General features: G+C 49.3%; 1 protein-coding gene and 1 long non-coding RNA gene across 3 annotated transcripts in view; one reads left to right on the top strand and one right to left on the bottom strand.

Annotated features, from left to right (window-relative positions):
- Positions 1–8764: 8764 nt before the first annotated feature.
- The window catches only part of ASPG (asparaginase), a 91801-nt gene continuing 82687 nt past the window's right edge, over positions 8765–17878 (top strand). Inside the window, exon 1 of the mRNA XM_074996406.1 lies at positions 8765–9193. Coding sequence (XP_074852507.1) covers positions 8785–9193 — 409 coding nt within the window. The 5' untranslated portion in view covers positions 8765–8784. The remainder of the gene's footprint in view (positions 9194–17878) is intronic.
- The window catches only part of LOC142014215 (uncharacterized), a 102540-nt gene continuing 97009 nt past the window's right edge, over positions 12348–17878 (bottom strand). For both annotated transcript variants that reach the window (XR_012645890.1, XR_012645891.1), the window contains one exon: positions 12348–12636. This is a non-coding gene — a long non-coding RNA (uncharacterized LOC142014215). The remainder of the gene's footprint in view (positions 12637–17878) is intronic.

Raw genomic sequence — 17878 nt, 5'->3', positions numbered from 1 at the left:
GGAGTCAGGGCAGGGAGCTTGTATGGATGGTCAGTCAGTCAGGGCAGGGGGCATGTGGGGTGGGAAGGGGAGTCGGTCAGGGCAGGGAGTGTCAGGGGGAGTCAGGGCTGCAGCCTGGGGGCGCAAGGGGGAGACAGGGCATGGGTCTGCAGGTGTGTGGGGGTCAGGGCTGGGGACACGTGGGGGAAGACTGTGCAGGAGGTGGTGGGGAGGGGTGGGGGGACCTTGAGTCCAGGTTACCTGCCACTGCTGAAAGGCTGTCTTCAGGAGAGTTCCTGACCATGCTCCGTTTGTCTGAGCATACTCAGTGCACCCTAGGCAGCAATTCCTTAGAAGCAACACCACACACACACACTTACCGGTACACCCCTGCTGGCTTTTGTCGGAACTGTGAGCCAGGGTGCACACCCTTACTTTCACCTCCGCTTAAGGGTGAAATAGACAAAAGAAGACCATGTTGATATGAATACTTACACATTTTTAAATTTTTGGCTTATTTTCGTTGAAAAAGTGTGTATTTGGAGAATTACAAAAGAACCATATTCAGTTCCATACTAAGCCAAATGTGGCTCTGGAGCCACAGGTTGCTTACCCCTGCTGTAGCTTCTGTAGGTGGTGTGGTCCCCAGGTGGCTGTTGTAAGTTAGAGAAGCTCATTGACTCCTCTGTTTGGGCTGGAACAGAGAATGAGGGGTCTGTCAGAGATTTAATCTCTGCTTCTCTTCACTTTTCTCTTTCCTGGGTTTCCTGTGTGAAGTGTGTGGGGCATATCTCTTTTGTTAGGTCCTAGGCTAGGCTCAGGCAGGGCCGTTTGAGTTCCTGTCTTTCTAGTGTTCACATGATTCAGCACCTGAGCAGCCAGAGTTAATCTTTTTCCCTTTCCTTGTGATCGTAGGTGCTGGAACTGGGGATGGTGCTGCATCTCCTGGCCTGAAGTGATTTCTATTACATCCAAGTTGTACTACCTGGTTCAATGACTCTCAGCACTACCACTAAATAAATGATTACAGCACCAATGCTTATGATGCAACAGGGGAGCCTCTGAGCAGCTGTTGTATTCAGAATGTTCTGATCTGGAGCCACATTAGCTTGTGCACCAGAAAGCTGTCCCCACTCTGCCCTCCTCTTGAGGTTCCATCCCAGCAGCTCCGCTTGGGTGGGAATTGCGGCCATTGGGAACATAAGGGTCTGTTGGGCTCTGCTCCTGGCTGCCAGCATCCAGCCCCACCTGCTGAGCTCTGACCCAGCCACCAAGCTTTGATACCAGCCACTGGTCCCAGGGCTCTGATGCCAGCCACCAGGCCAGAGCCTCTGATCCAGCAACATCTGTGGTCATGCTGTGCCAGTTTCTCCCAGTGAGTGCTCCAACCCCAGAGTATTGGGGTCCCCAACAATGTTGGACCATGGAAGTTGCTAGTTCAGAGAAGTTCAACCTCCTGTTGCAGAAAAAAAGTGAGAACCTAGCTTAGTTTTTAGATTGTGTGTGGTGATTTTTTTCCAGAGCTGTCAATTAAGTAAACTGAACAAATCTAATGTGGAAATTTTTGAGACAATGTTTAAGATGCAGTTGGAGCTTTTACAGTCTCTCTGCAGTTTGATCCCTGCTTTATATTTGTACTGTCCTCTAATGTCCAAAAATGGAATAGCAAGGACATTTCTACAATATGAAGTAGCCTATGAAGAATGCAGAAAAACAGCATAGAGTTCTCCTATTTTTTTAAACAAAGTCTAGATTTACGAGAACAATACAGCACAAAATTTTAAGTGCAATAATGGAAGCTTCTTTTACCCTGGTGTTAATTTTCCAGATTTGAATATCCCTTGATGTGGTTGTTAAAGTGGCAGATAATTAACTCCAGCAGGTCTAAAAAGGAGTTAATTGAGCAACTATAAAATCGAACATACGTCTGAGTTTTCTCTGTTTGTTTTTAGGTTATTTGCCAGGCTAGACATTCCAGTTAATTTTCAATTAATTTTGGCAGATTTAATTTTTCCAACTAATTCAGTGCTATTGAAGTAAATTATAAAGTGTACAATTTGGAAACAGAAAGAAACGATTTTCTTGGAGTAATTTTAGAAGTTTTGACTTCTCCAGGGTCCTTTCTTTGACACCCTTTTTCTTTTTTATGTGTCTGCTGTCCTGAAGTAAGATTCCAATCAGCATTGAATATTTCTGTTGTGCATATTCTCAGTATTCTGTGTTGTAGTCTAATTCTGCACAGAGTCAAATTTAACAGTATTAACCAGATCACACTTCTCAGTTTTGTACTGGTAGTCAGCAGAGCTATCCTGTCCATAGGATGATTTGGAGCAGCTGTCCCAGGCCCTGCGCTTTAAGGTCCCCACAATGGCCACCTCAGCTGTCCTATGGGCACTAATCCCAGGGCCCAGGGCAGCATGAGAGATTACCCTGGAGTGGGGGCACCACAGTGAGGCAGAGTGTGGTGGGCTGGGAGAGGGTAGCAGGATGGAGCAGAGCAGATTGTCAAGTCACTCTGGATCCTGCCAATGCAGTGAGTCTGGGGGGGTGGGAGCCAACCTCTGCTGCTGACCCCCACCAGGCTCCCAGCTATCCCCCAGCTTATGTTGCTTGGGGGAGGGGGCTTCAGTTAGTGGGGGAAGGTGGGGCCAGAGCAGGGTTGGTCTTGGTTGAAAGGGTGGTGTTGGGTCTAGAAGGGGATGGAGCAAGGGCCTGCAGTGGGGATAGTTTGCCAAATGCTCAGCATGGCTAATTTGTACTTCTTCTCAGGATGGATGGTCCTGACTGCTCCTGGGTGCAAAGCTGACAAAAGAGGACACAGCTGACAACAGGGGTGTCTTACAATCAGCTCACTGCCCTGGGTTCATGACTGCAGACATGCACACTGGACCCGCTATGCTTTGTTGTCTTCCACTGTTTCTGTGCAACTTTTTGCCTGAGTGAGTTCATCTGTGTAAGAGGCATGGGTGCAGGAGGATATGACTGTGTGTGGGTGTTTGCTGAAAGCTAGTTCCTCCTTTCCCTTTAACCCTATAGTGGAATTTCGTAGAATCCTAGGGCTGGAAGGAACCTCAGGAGGTCATTGAATTCATCTGCCTGCCAAAACCAGGTTCAACCCTAACTAAATAAAATATATGTGAGTGTAACCCTGGGGCGGTCTCTCTCCTGTAAAATAAGGTAACAAGATCTGCTTTCAACAACAAGGCATACTGCTGCCTTTAAATTTTACTTTCCATTTACATTATCTGTAAAACAAGTGAGTATCTTTGAAGGGACTCTGATGTGATTGTTGAACAGGCTGTGTGTGTAGTATAGTTCTGTATTTGTGACACAGAGTTCATAGAAGTATCATCCAACAACTGTGATTTCAATGTAGGGCAACCATATCTCCCTGTCCCAAATATGGGACAGGGAGATTTGGGGGGAAGGGGCAGCTCCTCCCAGCTCCACCAAGCCCCGGGGAGCCAGGAAGGAGGCAGCAGCTGCTGGTGCTCTCCTGCTTCCCCGAGTCTCAGGGAAGTGACTCCTGCCAGCAGCTGCGCAGGCGCAGCTGCTGGTGGAAGAGGTCAGTGAGGGAAAGCCCAAATATGGAGTCCCTTTGAAAAAATTAGTTGGGATACCTTTTGGTGTCCCAAATGTGGGACCATCTCACCCAACGCGGGACAGATGGTCACCCTATTTCAATGTGATTCCTCGTTTCGCACACAGGAATGATATGTAATGAATTCTATATGATGTGTCTCTCTAAAAGGACACAAGGCCAGTCAATGAAAAACAGAACCACTTTTCAAACTGGTGGGGCCCTTCCCCTCTTTCTGCCCCATTCTGATGTCCCTTAGCTGAGTTTTTGTAGCAACAACACAGCATCAGGAGCAGTCCTGCAACTGGGCCAGTATTGAAGCCAGTCTAATGTCTATCAAAAGTGCAGAGGCATGCAAATACTATGGTGATTAAGTGGGGCCAAGTCCAAAGGAGAAAAAGTGAACTAATCTTGGTCTTTCTTGTTAAAGTTTATTTTCTGCTTAAACCCAAGTGGGCGGCGATGCTACATTTCAGCAAAAAATTGAATCAGCAAGAAGTAGTCGTAAGTCCCTATTCCCACACACGCCCACCAAGTGTTTAGTTTGCTAACTTCCACCCTTCCCTGCATCTACACTAGCAAATTCTTTTGGAAAATCAAGCCCTTTTTGAAAAGATCACGCATAGCATCCTCTCACAAAATGCCCTCTTTCAATCTGAAAGTGAAAGAATGCAGCTCTTCTTCCTGAAGCCCTCTTCCGCTCCCAGATCAGGAAGCTTTTGAAAGCTTCTTTCAAAAAAAAAAACATGTAGACGCTCCACGGGCCCTTTTTTTGAAAGAGCAGTCTTCATGGTGCTGGATTTTTCAATCCCTGGCTCATTCTTTCAAAAGAGCGGGGGGCTACGTGGACAATCAATATCAAAAAAGCGGATCAATCTTTCGATCCGCTTTTGTGTGTGTGGTGACGCTCTTTCAAAAGCAGATTGTCTGGAAAAGCTCTTCCTGAAGATCATCTTTCGAAAGTTTGCTGTAGTGTAGACGTGGCCTTTGAGTGCCCAAGACAAAACCCACTGGGGAACAGATCTGCAAAAGCCAGAGAGCTTAGTAATTCAGTCCCCCTTTTCTCCCTGTTTTATATCCTGTTGCAATCATTTTAGCTCTGCTCATCATCATCATCCCGAAAAGGCATGTTAGCTAACAGGAAGAGCACAACTCTGTATGCAAAACGAGTTGTTTTTTCTAACCAGAATGATTCCATAAAATGCCATCATGAACTGGCTCTAAGATAAAGAGAAGAATACCAATTTGCTTAACCAGAATTGATCAGTGAAGGGTCAGAAGGTAAGAAAATTGAATATCACTGGTGATCGTAACAAAGTAAAAATGAAACCAACTGAAGTCTTACCTTGAAGAACAATGAAGTGAAGTCTGATGACCTAACTTTGCACTGTAGGCTTCAGTGATTTGTTCAGTATTAATAGCTCTGTTAGGGTAATTTTCAATGTGTAGTAAACACAAAGCTTATAATCTCTCTTGACCCATTGTGGATCACATCCAGTTTCATACCTGTTGCATGGCAGAAATTAACTTTTCACAGGTAGCTGTGCCAATAGGTAAGATTAGGGCCAGCTCAAATGTTTTGTAAGATCTGGATAAAATGTTGAAGCAGCTGCCTTCAGACTCCCCATAGTGATCTCTGACAAACCTATTTTAATCAAATGCATCTCTGCACGAACAAGTGTTGAATGGATTGAAAGGGCACTGACATATTGATGAGGCAGTTGCAATGTCCTTTGGATCCCATTTTAGAAATGCCTCTAAACTTTTAGCTATTTTAATTGACTGGGATGAAAACCTGCGATTACATTCACCTATGAGAATGTCCAACACAGGGCAAGACAACTGCCTCATTTTTCTTCAGTGCTCTCACTTTTTAGCTGGCTGATATTCTCGTCTGTGTGTGCTTGCAACAACTGAACAGTCAAAGAACCCAGGCTTTTTCACAGCTTGTTTGTGAGCGAACCCTTCATTTGTGCAGGGGTAACAAGGAAATCATGCAGCTCACGGAACTTCTGAGTTTCCTCCCAAACATCATCCCACTTCATACTGGTTTGTATACTAATGCTTTGACAGTTCTATGCATATGCTGCAGGCCTCACACAGTGTCATGTTTTGTGTGCCATTTGAGTCATATTACAAACATCGTAAAAACAAACACACACAAATGTATTTTCTACACATTTTTCAGCAAACCTGATGCATCAAGAAATCTTCAATAGAGATGCTCTGATAGTCCCAGCAAATGGCTGCAAAGTCCTGTCATGGAGTTTTTGACAGCAGATACATTTTTTCCAACTTCATGCCCATCTTGTGTAACTTAAACCAGACAATTCCAGTTTTTCTCCAAACATCTTCTGGGCCTCTAAGTAAGGATGGTGTGTGCCAGGCTGTGAAAAGAAGATGAAGTAGGCCCTCTACAGTGTAAAAAAAACAAAACTTTTTCTGTCCAGCTTACTTTGGAGGCCTCTGTGAAAATCAAATTCAATTTATGAGCCACGCAGTGTTTATATATAGCAATGGGGTGACCTTGCAGCATTTTTTTTTTTTTTGCTGTACTCCACTTACATGACCTGCCATAACAGCCTCATCATAACACTCTGCTGTGACTGGCAAGTCTGCAATCTCCCATGCTTATAAGAACTGCTTAATGTTATCATACATGGCATCAACATCCCCTCACTTAGAGCAATCAACTAATCCCATAAATCATTCCTTTGTTTCCAGATGTTCTGTATATCTCACACAAATTGTCATTTCTTCTTGTTTAAAACTGAGTGCTTCATCAACAAGCATGGTAAAATTCCATTCTCCAGAACTTCCTGAATTATTTTGCTTTTCATAATGTCAGCAGCAATTTGTAAAAGCTCACTTTGAGTTGAGTGGCTTGAGAGATTGAAAGAATGATTTTTATTTTATTTTATTTTGGCAAATGGTTCATCATACCTTGAACTGCAATTGCATAATTCCAGGAAGTCTCCATGGTTTGCCAGTTCTTTCCTACAATCATGCCTCTGGAATGCAATGCCTTGTTTAACCACGTAAAGCAACACATTTAGGATTTTTGAAGCAGTTTTTGAAAAACATCTCATGATAATTTGACAGTTGTGCCAGCACAGAGCCTGCTTCTTTTGACTGAAAAAATGCCACCTTTCAGAATACTCCTTGTGTGTAGCAGATTGTATATGTCTGTGATCCTTATGTCCTATATCTTTCCAGTCTCTTACTCCATTTTCAGTGACTGTGGGATCTTTGAAACCATTGGAAAACTGTCTGCAAGGAAAACAGAAAACTGCTTCTGCCTGCTTGCTGTAGTCTAAAAATGAAAGACGTAATATTCAATCTAAATGGATGCTTGTACAAACCAAAAGCAATTTTTGGATACTGAGGTAAGCAAGGTTGTGATGGACCTGTTGCTCTTGCAATGTGCCCAACAACCACTGTGGACTCTGGGGCAAGGTGGGAAGGGGGCCTGGCTCTGCACTCTGAAAGGGGCAGGGCCAAAGGTGGAAGGGATGGGGCCTAGAGCAATCAGTCCTTAGCACCACCCAGACTGTAGTGCTTGGTCCCCACCTCAGAGCTGTCCAGTGGCACTTCAAGGGGGCCCAGAGTTCTCGCCGCTGCCACTACTGCTTTGGCAGCAACTGGAGCTCTGGGCCACTTTGAAACACTGAGCCCCAGGGCAACTGCCCTTTTTGCCCCTGCCCTGTTATCAGGCCTGTGCTGTTGTACCTAGGTCTGAAACAGGAGACATAGCAACTACAAAATTGTTGCTGTCAGAATCCACAGTGGTTAGGCTGGTTTAACAGGTGTTCTTCCTGCCAAACAGGCCACAAGACTGTCAGGGGAGCAAGCAGCCAATGGAATCTCTGAAACTTGGTCACTTTCTCCTTTTCCTGGGATATCTGTGCACTCTGCATTTATTAGTGCATAGGTGAGCAGTGTTTTCACAAATAGACGTTTTAGTCCAGTCCACAATATTTTCAAATATCCATGTTCTCAGGTTGAGCAATTAGCTCATGGTGCTTGAACAGGGGCGAGTGAAACGTGTATCTGTTTTTTACTGGCTAGCCAGCTCAACTGTGTGACTCCCCTCCTGCTGCTGGGCCTGCCAAAGCTGATAGAGAAACTCTGGCAGGCAAGCAAGGAATGGGGGAAGGTGGGTGGAGCTAGACAGCATTGGACAGTGGAGCAAGAGCAGGGAAAGGGCACATAGGAGAGGAGAAGGAAGGAGGGGCGAATGGAGGGACAAGTAGAGGGGTGAGGAGGAAACCCCCTAGAGAGTGGAGAGGGAGTGCTGAGTAAATGGGGAGAGAGGGACTGCAGTAAGCGTTGGGTGCCATAGGCCAAACACAGAGGCGAGTGGCATGTGGGGGCAGGAAGACGAAACCCAGCAGACACTATCAAGGTGGGGGAGGATGAGCACTGATCAGGGAGGGGACGGTAGCAAGCTGGGGGGGAGGGTAGGGAGCGGGGGAGCTACCCATACAGTTCTGAGGCAAACCCCACCCCTCATACACACACTAGCAAGTGGGGAGACTGGGGAGAGGATGAAGGAAGAAGAGACTCCCCGGGCTGGGCACATGAAACCAAGCCCTCCACGTGTTCCCGCAGTACAAAGTGGGAGCCTCCGCAGGGGATGGCAAGAGGCGGACTGAGAGGAATAAGCAACAGTGAGGCTGAGGGAACGAGAGGGAAGAGGAACCTCCATCCACCACCACCACCTCGCGCAAACCGGGGAAGCTGAGCAAAGGCAGGGCAAGGAACTCACAGCCTGGGGCCAAATGAGGCGGGAGAGGGCAAAGGAGGAAGGTGGGGCAGAGCGAGGAGACGGCCCGCTTTGCCCGCCCCGGTGCAGGAAGCAGGGCTAGATGGCGGGAGAGGCCGATGCGGGAGGAGGGGAGGAAACCGGCAACCACACAACGCCGCCCCTCGGCAAGCTGCGGGCTGGTCTCCGGCGCAGCTCTGGCCGTCTGGCGGAGCTGTGCTGGAGCCCGCTGCAGGGCTGCGGCGGAAAGGGACCGCCTTTGTACTACTGTGATAGGATCCTGCACACGGTACAGGGGCGGGCGAGCGACCGCCTCAACTCTGCCTTCCCAGCCCCCCTGCAGCCTGCCCGAGCCATACTGATCACACCACGTGGGAGTCGGAGGCCGGCAGGAAGGAGGTGGAGCCGGCACAGCCCCAGCTTCCAGCCGCACTTTTAAGGTCCCCTTTGCCCTACCGACATGCTGCCGATGCTCTCCTCCCGCTGCAGGGTCAGCCCGGGCGTGGCTCCCCCCGTCCCCCCAGGCCAGCCCCTTGGAGGCCCCGCCTGCGGGATGGACGAGGGGGAGATCCGGCAAGGGGCGGCAGCGGGCGGGGTCCGGTCTGCTAAGAGCACTGGCACGCGGGAGGCGGCAGCAGTGTGTGTGGCAGGGATGGAGGCGGCGGTGCAGCGGGCCGCTGGGTTCCACCTGGGCAGAGCCCTCGCTCAAGCCCCGAGACCGGCTGACTCCTGCAGCGGGAGGATGATGCCAGCCGGCCACTGGCGCTCCAGTTCACTGGAGCTCGGGGGCAGCTGCCAAGCAGCGGCCGAGGTGCGGGTGCTGGTGATCAACACAGGCGGCACCATTGGCATGGTGAAGGAGGAAGAAGGTGAGGAGCGGGAGGGCAGTGCTTGTTTGAGCAGAAGGTGCTGCAGGCTCTGGGGCAGCCCCCGAAAGGGCCTGCAGGCTTCCAAAAGGCTGGGGTGAGGGTGGGTTGTGTGGGTAAGCATGGCTGCAGCCCTTGAGGGGCATCCGGCAAGGCAGGGTGGAAGGGTGAAGTGGGCATGTGTGCTGGCAGCCCCTGAAGGGCACCCAGCAAAGCAGGGTGGAGGGGTGAGGGGGGCATGTGTCCTGGACCCACGACAGGAGAGTGGCATGACGCACCTGCCTTGAAGGGCCCCTGGGGCACCAGAGCACTGTTTGTATATGTGGTGCTGAAAGCTGCTGATTGAATCTGTAAGCGCTATGTAGAATGGAAGCTGGGTATTCCGTCACCATTCTTACTTCCAGTTGGGGCTGCTGCTGCTTTCCAACATCCTTGGAGGTACCCATGTCAGGGTGACTGAGGAGCAGGCGTGAACCCTTAGGAGTACGCAGCGAGATGCGGCGGGATTGGGAATGATGTATGGCCCCTTGGAAACTGTAGTAAATTAGAGAAGCTTTTTGGGAATAAGGAGTTGGGGTCTGGAAAGGAGAATAAGGAATTTGAGAGAGACGTGTACTCAGCTTCACTTCACTTCTCTCTTTTCCTAGGTTGCCTGTGCTGGTTGTGTGGTATCTCTTTCGTTAGGCGTTATGCTGGGCTCAGGCAGGGCAATTTGAGTTACTATTTTTCTGCTGTTCACATAGTTTAGCTCCTGAGCAGCCAGAGCTAATCCTTTTTTCTTTTCCTTGTAACCATAGGTGCTAGAACAGGGGATGCTGCTGCAGCCACTGGCCTGAAGGGATTTCTGTTACGTCCAGGATTTACTGTCCAGTTCAATGGCTCTCAGCACTCCCTCGTACACGTTGTTCCGGCACCAATGCTTGTGTTGCACTAGGGAGCCGCTGAGCACTGCAAGAGGGAAAGGGCAGCTGTTGTGTTTAGTGTTCTGACCTGATGGCCAGAGCTGCGGTATTGGAAGTGGTGGGCAGTGCAGGATTTAAAGAGGGGCTTTAGGGGCTGCATCCCTAGACAAAGGGAGCACTCCCTTTGCCTGGAGCATGTGCTCCAATCACTAAAGCCCAGGCCAGCCCTTCCTATGGTTGCGGGGGAAGTTGGCACTGCATGCTGCCATCCCCACCACCCCCTAGCTGGAGCCACGTTACCATGAGTGCTGGAGAGTTCTGTCCCTATGCTCCCCATGCCTCAATGTTCTGCCTTGCAGCTCCTCTTGGCCAGGAATCACAGCCAGTGAGAGTGGGGGGGTGGGGGCTTCTGGACTCTGCTCCTGGCTGCCAGCATCCAGCCTTGGCTGCTGAGCTCCAACTCCAGCCCCAGGTCTCTGGCACCTGCCACTGGTCCTGGGGCTCTGACACCAGCATTTGACTCAGAACCTCTTGTACAGCAACAACTGTGGTCCTGCTGCACTGGTTTTTCCCATGAGTGCTGTAACCCCAGAACACCCAGAGGGTCCCCAATGATGCTGGACCACAGAGGTTGCAAGAACAGAGAAGTTAAACATCTTGCTGCAGAAAAAAGTGAGAACCTAGCTTAGTTTCAGATCCTATGGTGGTTTATGTTTTGTTTGTTTGTTTGTTTTTCCAGCCCAGGCAATTCCATTAACTGAACAAATCTAATGTGGAGATTCTCAAGACAGTATTAAGTGCAGCTCTTATTATCGCTTTACGTAGACACCTGCTGTAAATTTATACTGTCCTCTACTGTCTAAAAATGGAACAGCAGTATGAACTATACAATTCCTACAATATGAACAATGCTATGAAAAGTGCAGAAAAACAATACAGAATTTTCCTATTGTTTTCAATGAAGTCCAGATTTAAGAGAGCAATAAAGGACAAAATTTTAAGTGCAGTAATGGAAGCTTCTTTTACCCTGGTGTTAATTTTCCTGATTTTTCATATCCCAGTTTGTATTTGTTAAAATGCAAGATAATTAATTATAGAAGGTCTAAAAAGGAGGTAGTTGAGCAACTATAAAATCAACATAATTCTGAGTTTTCTGTTCATTTTTAGCTTATTTGTCAGGCTAGACATTTCCATTCATTTTCAATTAATTTTGGCAGATTCAATTTATTCAATTCTGTGCTGTTGAAGTAAATTATAAATAGTATAATTTGAAAAGGGGAAGAAAAGATTTTTAAAGTAATTTTGAAAGTTTTAAGTTTTCCAGGGTCATTTCTTTGACATCCTTTTTCTTTTATACATCTCCTCTCCTGATGTAAGATTGCAGTCAGCATTGAATATTTCTGTTGTGCACGTTCTCAATATTCTATGTTGTAGCCTAATTCTGCACAGGGTCAAATGTAACAATATTAACCAGATCACACTTCTCAGTCTTGTGTAGGTAGTCAGCAGAGCAGTCCCATCCATAAGATGGTTTGGGGCAGCTGCCCCTGTCCCTGTGCTTTCGGGTGCTCTATGGCAGCCACCTCAACCATCCTACGGACAGGAACCTTAGGCTGAGGATGGCCTGGAAGATTTCAAGGGTGGGGTCTGCAACAGCAAAGCAGAGCACAGGGGGCTGGGAAATGGGCAGCTGGATGCAGTGAAGCCTGTTGCCTGGTTTGCTCCAGTTCCTGCCACTGTGGTGTGTGCAGGGGACCGACCCCTGCTGCCACCCCATACCAGGCCTCCCAGCAATCTCTCAGCTCACATCAGTCGGTGGGAGAAGGCTTCAGGCAAGGGTTGCAATGTGGGGGAGATGGGGTGGGCTTTGGTGAAAGCGTGGTGTTGGGGTTAGGCTGGGGTGGAGCAAGGGTGGGCCCTGCAGCAGGCCTGGTTTGCTGGTAGCATGGCACCTACAATTCCTACCATGAGGAATTGACTTTGACTTCCTGAACATGATAAACTCCTTCTGATAAATTTTTGTAAAGAAGGTAAACTTAGCTGGAACCTGACATGCCTTGACCCTATTTCAGACAGGTCTAACAGAAGAGATGCTATTTGATGGCCAGAGCAAGATTTTGCTTTTTACACAGCCTTAAATGCCACCTATTCAAATTACGAGACAATGACGGTGGGTGAGATGGGGTTTTGTTTGTGTCTCAGAAGATTATATTCTTAAAAACAAATATATTAAAATTTGCACTTTTTATTTTTCATCAACCTTCTAAATATTTAAATTTGTAGCAATGAGGTCTTTTCTCCCTTCCCATATGATCCCGGTAACTGGGTGTTCTTCTCCGAGTGGTCCCCGTGGGTGCTCCACAGTAGGTGTCGGGCTCGCCCCGGCGCCGCAGATCGGAAATTTTTAGCAGTCTCTGTCGGGTCGCGCATGCGCCGATGCGCACCGGTCCTTCGCGCGCCTTCGGTCACATGCGCGATCCGGTCCCTGCCAGTTCCTTCTCAACTGCCAACGGCTGCAGACGGATTCCACTCCGGCTCCAACGCCTGAAAAAGATAAAAACTATGTTTTAATTTTGTTAATCTTGTTAATAGTTATTAGTTTGATAGTTTAGTTAGCATTGTTAAAGTTGTTCTGTTAAATGTAGATATAGTTTAAAAAAAAAAAAACAAAAGAAAAAGAGGGGAGAGAGAGAAGAACGGAGGCGGCCGCCTTAAGCGGTGTGCTATCCTAAAAGCAGCGAACGCTATCTTTTTTTCCAGGACTGGTTAGCTGTTAAGTGCCCTATTAACATTGAAAGACTTAAACGCCTGGGCCGAGATGTCCTCGCCGGGGTTTAAGAAATGTGCGTCATGCCGCGAGGCCATGCCTGCATCATAGGGGCATAGCGAGTGCATTCGTTGCCTCGGGGAGACCCACGTTCCACAAAAGGGTCCTCACTGCTCCAAGCTCACGGCCAGAGCCAGAAAGGACAGGGAAATGAGGCTGAAAATGATTTTATTTGATAAGGCCCTCCAACCTCAACCAGCAGAGAAGCCCCATAAAGAAGGGTCCTCAGGGTCACACAAGAGGAAGGTGGCTTCCCTAACCTCCTCTGTACAAAAGAAAAGGAAGCTTTCTCCAGCTTGATCCTTGCTGGTAACACCTGCGAGCAGGGCGAGCGGAGCGCAGGACTCTAACCCGCGGGCTGCTCAAAGCGGGATAGCTGTAGCACACACAGCTGCGCCGGGGCCTCCGAGCATTAAGCAGTTGGCACCGGCAGCGCCTCAGGCGCCAGAATTGGTGGCACTGACTCCCACGGCACCGAGCCCTGCGGCACTGACGGCACCGGAGCAGGGGTACCTGGCATGGGACCCAGTGGTGCTGAAGGAAGTTACCTGCCCGGCGCCATGCACAGGGGCACCGAGTGCGGCACCCACAATGGCACCGAGGTCCCCAGCATGGGAGGGAGCGGCGCCTGCTTCACAGGGACGGGGAAAAGCAAAGCTAAAACCTGGCACTGCAGCTCATCTCCGGAGGCCACTGCGTTACCATTATCGCCTAGCTCCCGCCCAGAAATACATCGGGCAGCAACTCCAATGGCCTGCCTCAGACCTCTATCCCCGTTCCTTCAACCACCATCTCCCTGGTTCAGACAACCTTCACCAATCTCCAGTAGGGACCCCTACGAATACTATCACAGAGCATCTCCACCGATCTCAGTGTCATCACAGAGGTCACGCTCGTCTAGACCCCATGCATACATTTTCCGATCATGGTCTAGATCCCCATCACTGGGCCCTTGCCCCTGCTGTTATGGCCGTCCCTACCAAACTGAACATCGGCACAGGGGGTCCAGGTCCAGGGGTAGATCCCCGCCCACACCTCGCCAACACCCCTTCACACAGTCTCACTCCGTGAGAAGAACACAGCCTCCCCAGGCGGACGTTGGTCCACAGGCCCTGGACTGCCCCTCTGAATCCTCAAAAGGGCAAGCATATGAACAAATCCAGGAATCGGAGGAATTAGGGGAGGTATATCATAGCGATGCCTCTTTGTCCCCCCCAGATGAGGGGATTGTCCCTGGGGATATTCCCCCCCGGACGACCTTAGGCAATTCCAAGAACTATTCAAGAGAGTAGCACAAACACAGGACATTCACATAGCGGAGGTGCAGGAGAAACATCATAAACTCCTGAAAAATTTAAGACCCCCGGCTTCATCTAAGATCGCTAGCCCACTAGATAAAGCTATTATGGAATCAGCCACCAACATATGGCAGACTCCAGCCACTACCCCTCCCACAAATAAGAGGGCAGATAAGAAATACTTTGTTCCAGCCAAAGGCATGGAATTCCTGTTTAGCCACCCCCAACCAAATTCCCTGGTAGTCGAATCATCACAGCAGAAATCCAAGACACCCCAATATAAATCAGGAGGGTCAGAAAAAGATGCGACGAAATTGGACACATTCGGTAGGAAGGTCTATTCCTCCTCTACCTTACTACTCAGAATGGCAAACTATGCAGCACACCTGTCAAACCACAACTTCGACAATTATTCCAGACTTGCTCCCTCATGGATTTCCTTCCAGAGGATAAGAAACCGGTGCTGAAAGCGATCGTCCAAGAGGGCTACGTGGCCTCATGAACAGGAGTCCAGATTGCCCTGGAGGTGGCAGACACAGCAGCACGCTCCACAGCCACAGTGGTAATGCTTAGGGAATCGTGGCTCCAGACGTCCAGCATTCCCAGAGATCTGCAAACAAAAATCATAGACCTTCCATTTGATAAACAGAAGTGTTCGCAGATTCAACTGACTCGGTCCTACACTCCAGCAAGGACTCGAGAACCACGCTTAGGACCCTGGGCATATATACCCCTCCGTACAGGAGGAAGAAGTTTTACCCACCAGCAAAGGCGCTACAATTATCAACTTCAGCGTATACAATACCAACGGAGCTATGACCAGGGATGCCACCACCAGCAGCAACAGTATAGGGCCCCCAGACAACGCCCCCCGCAGGGTCGTGCACCCTCGGGGCAAGCCCTGAGACAGCAAGTTTGACGGGTATGTCGAGGACTGCAATATCAACACCATCCCTTAATGCCCATCCCAGCACATGTTCCATCATCGGCTCAAACCATTCTACTCTCAATGGCAAAACATCACCACAGACAAATGGGTTCTGGAGATTATAGCCACGGGATACACGATCCCCTTCCAATCACTACCTCCACCGAAACCGCCCACCCAGCCCTTCTTCAAGGACCCCTCCCTCGAGACAAGGTTAAAACAGGAGGTAGACCATCTCATGTGGATAGGGACGGTGGAGAGAGTCCTGGAACAATTCCAAGGGAAAGGGTTCTACTCACGGTACTTCCTAACAGAGAAGAAGACAGGAGGCTGGAGGCCAATCCTGGACTTACGGGCCCTCAACCGGCATCTGCGCAAACAGCGTTTCAGGATGATTACAATTGCCTCCATACTTATGGCATTGGACGATGGAGACTGGTTTGCAGCCCTCGACTTGCAGGACACGTATTTTCGTATAACTATTCACCCGGCATGCAGACGTTTCCTCTGCTTCACAGTAGGCAGGAAGCACTTCCAATACAGAGTTCTTCCGTTCGGTCTCTCTTCGGCGCCCAGAGTGGTCACCAAAACACTGGCGGTAGTATCAGCTTACCTACACAGACAGGGTATGTTCATTTTTCCATACCTGGATGACTGCCTACTGAAAGGGGCCTCAAAGGCAGAGGTCCTACGCATGATACACGTCACTACAAACACATTCGCCTCGTTGGTCCTAGTTATCAACCTCTCAAAATCAAAGACCGAGCCTACGCAGAATATAGAGTTCATAGGGGCATGCATAGACTCTACTACATCAAGAGTATACCTGCCCGAGGCCCGTTTCCGCACCATCAGATCCCTGGTACAAGTGATGACCTACAGCCCTACAGTGCCAATCCTAACATGTCTACAACTGTTGGGGCACATGGCGACCACCATGTTCGTGGTACAGAATGCCAGGCTGCATATGCGGGGCCTGCAGTATTGGCTGGCAAGCGTTTACAAACCGATAGTCCATACCATCCACAGGGCAGTATCGCCCACAGCGGAGGTGCGCAGGTCACTGGCATGGTGGGCAGATCCCAAGAACTTACTAGTAGGGGTGCCCTTCCACCAATCACAAATCACGATTTTTCTTACGACAGACACATCCCACATAGGATGGGGAGCGCACATCGGCAACAAAGTAATTCAGGGGCGATGGTCCCCTGCAGAAAAAACATTGCACATAAACATACTAGAACTCAGAGCAGTTGTTCAACGCATGCAGACGCTTTTGGAAGTACCTGCATGGCAAAGTAGTCGGGATAAATAGCGACAACACCACCACCATGTTTTATATCAACCGGCAAGGAGGGGCCAGATCCCGTGCGCTATGCGCGGAGGCAGTCTGGTTGTGGAACTGGTGCATTGTCAACAATATAACGTTGAAAGCCTCATACCTACCCGGTGTCCACAACGTGAAGGCGGACCAGCTAAGCAGGTGCTTTGCGCTCACACACGAGTGGCAGATCCGTGCCGATCTGCTCCAACAAGTTTTTCACAAATGGGGGGGTTCCCCAAATCGATCTGTTTGCCACTTACAACAACAAACAATGACCTCAGTACTGCTCCAGAGCAGGCATAGGACAGGGATCCTTGGGGGACGCATTCATGGTGCCATGGAAGGGCCCTCTACTCTATGCGCTCCCTCCCACGTCACTCATTCACAAGGTTCTAGAGAAAGCCAAAAGAGAGAGAGCACGCATAATACTGATAGTCCCAACCTGGGACCGACAGCAATGGTTTCCTCTGCTTCTGCGCATGTCATGCCACCCGCCACTCCCTCTACCGGTAGTGCCAGACCATCTCACGCAGGCTCAGGGATCCGTAGTGCACCCATACCCTCAAAGACTCCGCCTACAGGCATGGCTAACCCATGGCTCAGCGCCTTAGAGAGCACATGTTCGGAGGAAGTGAAACATGTCTTGGAGTCCAGTCGAAGGACTTCCACCAGAAGGACTTACGCACAGAAGTGGAAATGATTCATCTCCTGGTGCTCTTCCAAGCAGTAGACTCCTCAGGGCGTCCTTATAACTGCAATTCTAGAATACCTGCTGGAGCTAAAACAAGATGGACTCTCCCTATCCTCTCTAAAGGTCCATCTAGCAGCTATATCAGCGTTTCAACATAAAGAGGAAGGGCCAACCATATTTGCCCATCCTATGGTCACAAGGTTCCTAAAGGGGCTGGTAAACCTGTACCCCCCTCAGAAACCGCTATCGCCGTCATGGAGTTTGGACTTGGTCCTCCACACGCTGTCGGGACTACCCTTTGAACCATTGGCCACGGTACCCCTCTGGCTACTTACCCTGAAAACAACCTTCCTTCTCACCATTACGTCAGCCCGCAGGGTGAGCGAACTCACAGCAATAATGGCAACGCCGCCCTGCACAGTATTCTCAAAAGAAGCGGTGATCTTACGATTACACCCGGCCTTTGTTCCAAAGGTTTCCTCAGAGTGCCACATTAATGAACCAATAGTATTACCCTCATTTTATCCTAAGCCTCACAACTCTAGCAAAGAGGCGCAGCTGCACCTGGTAGACGTAAGGAGGGCGTTGGCCTTTTACATAGACAGAACTAAGCCCTTCCAGAAAACGGACAGACTCCTGGTGTCTCTCGCACCCAGGTCGAAAGGGGAAGGCCTGTCCTCACAAAGAATTTCAAATCACATCATATCCTGTATAAGAC

The sequence above is a fragment of the Carettochelys insculpta genome, chromosome 6, assembly GCF_033958435.1.
Source record: "Carettochelys insculpta isolate YL-2023 chromosome 6, ASM3395843v1, whole genome shotgun sequence".
NCBI lineage: Eukaryota > Metazoa > Chordata > Testudines > Carettochelyidae > Carettochelys > Carettochelys insculpta.
The sequence above is the reverse complement of the archived record's forward strand: the minus strand, read 5'-3'. Positions and strand labels throughout refer to the sequence as shown.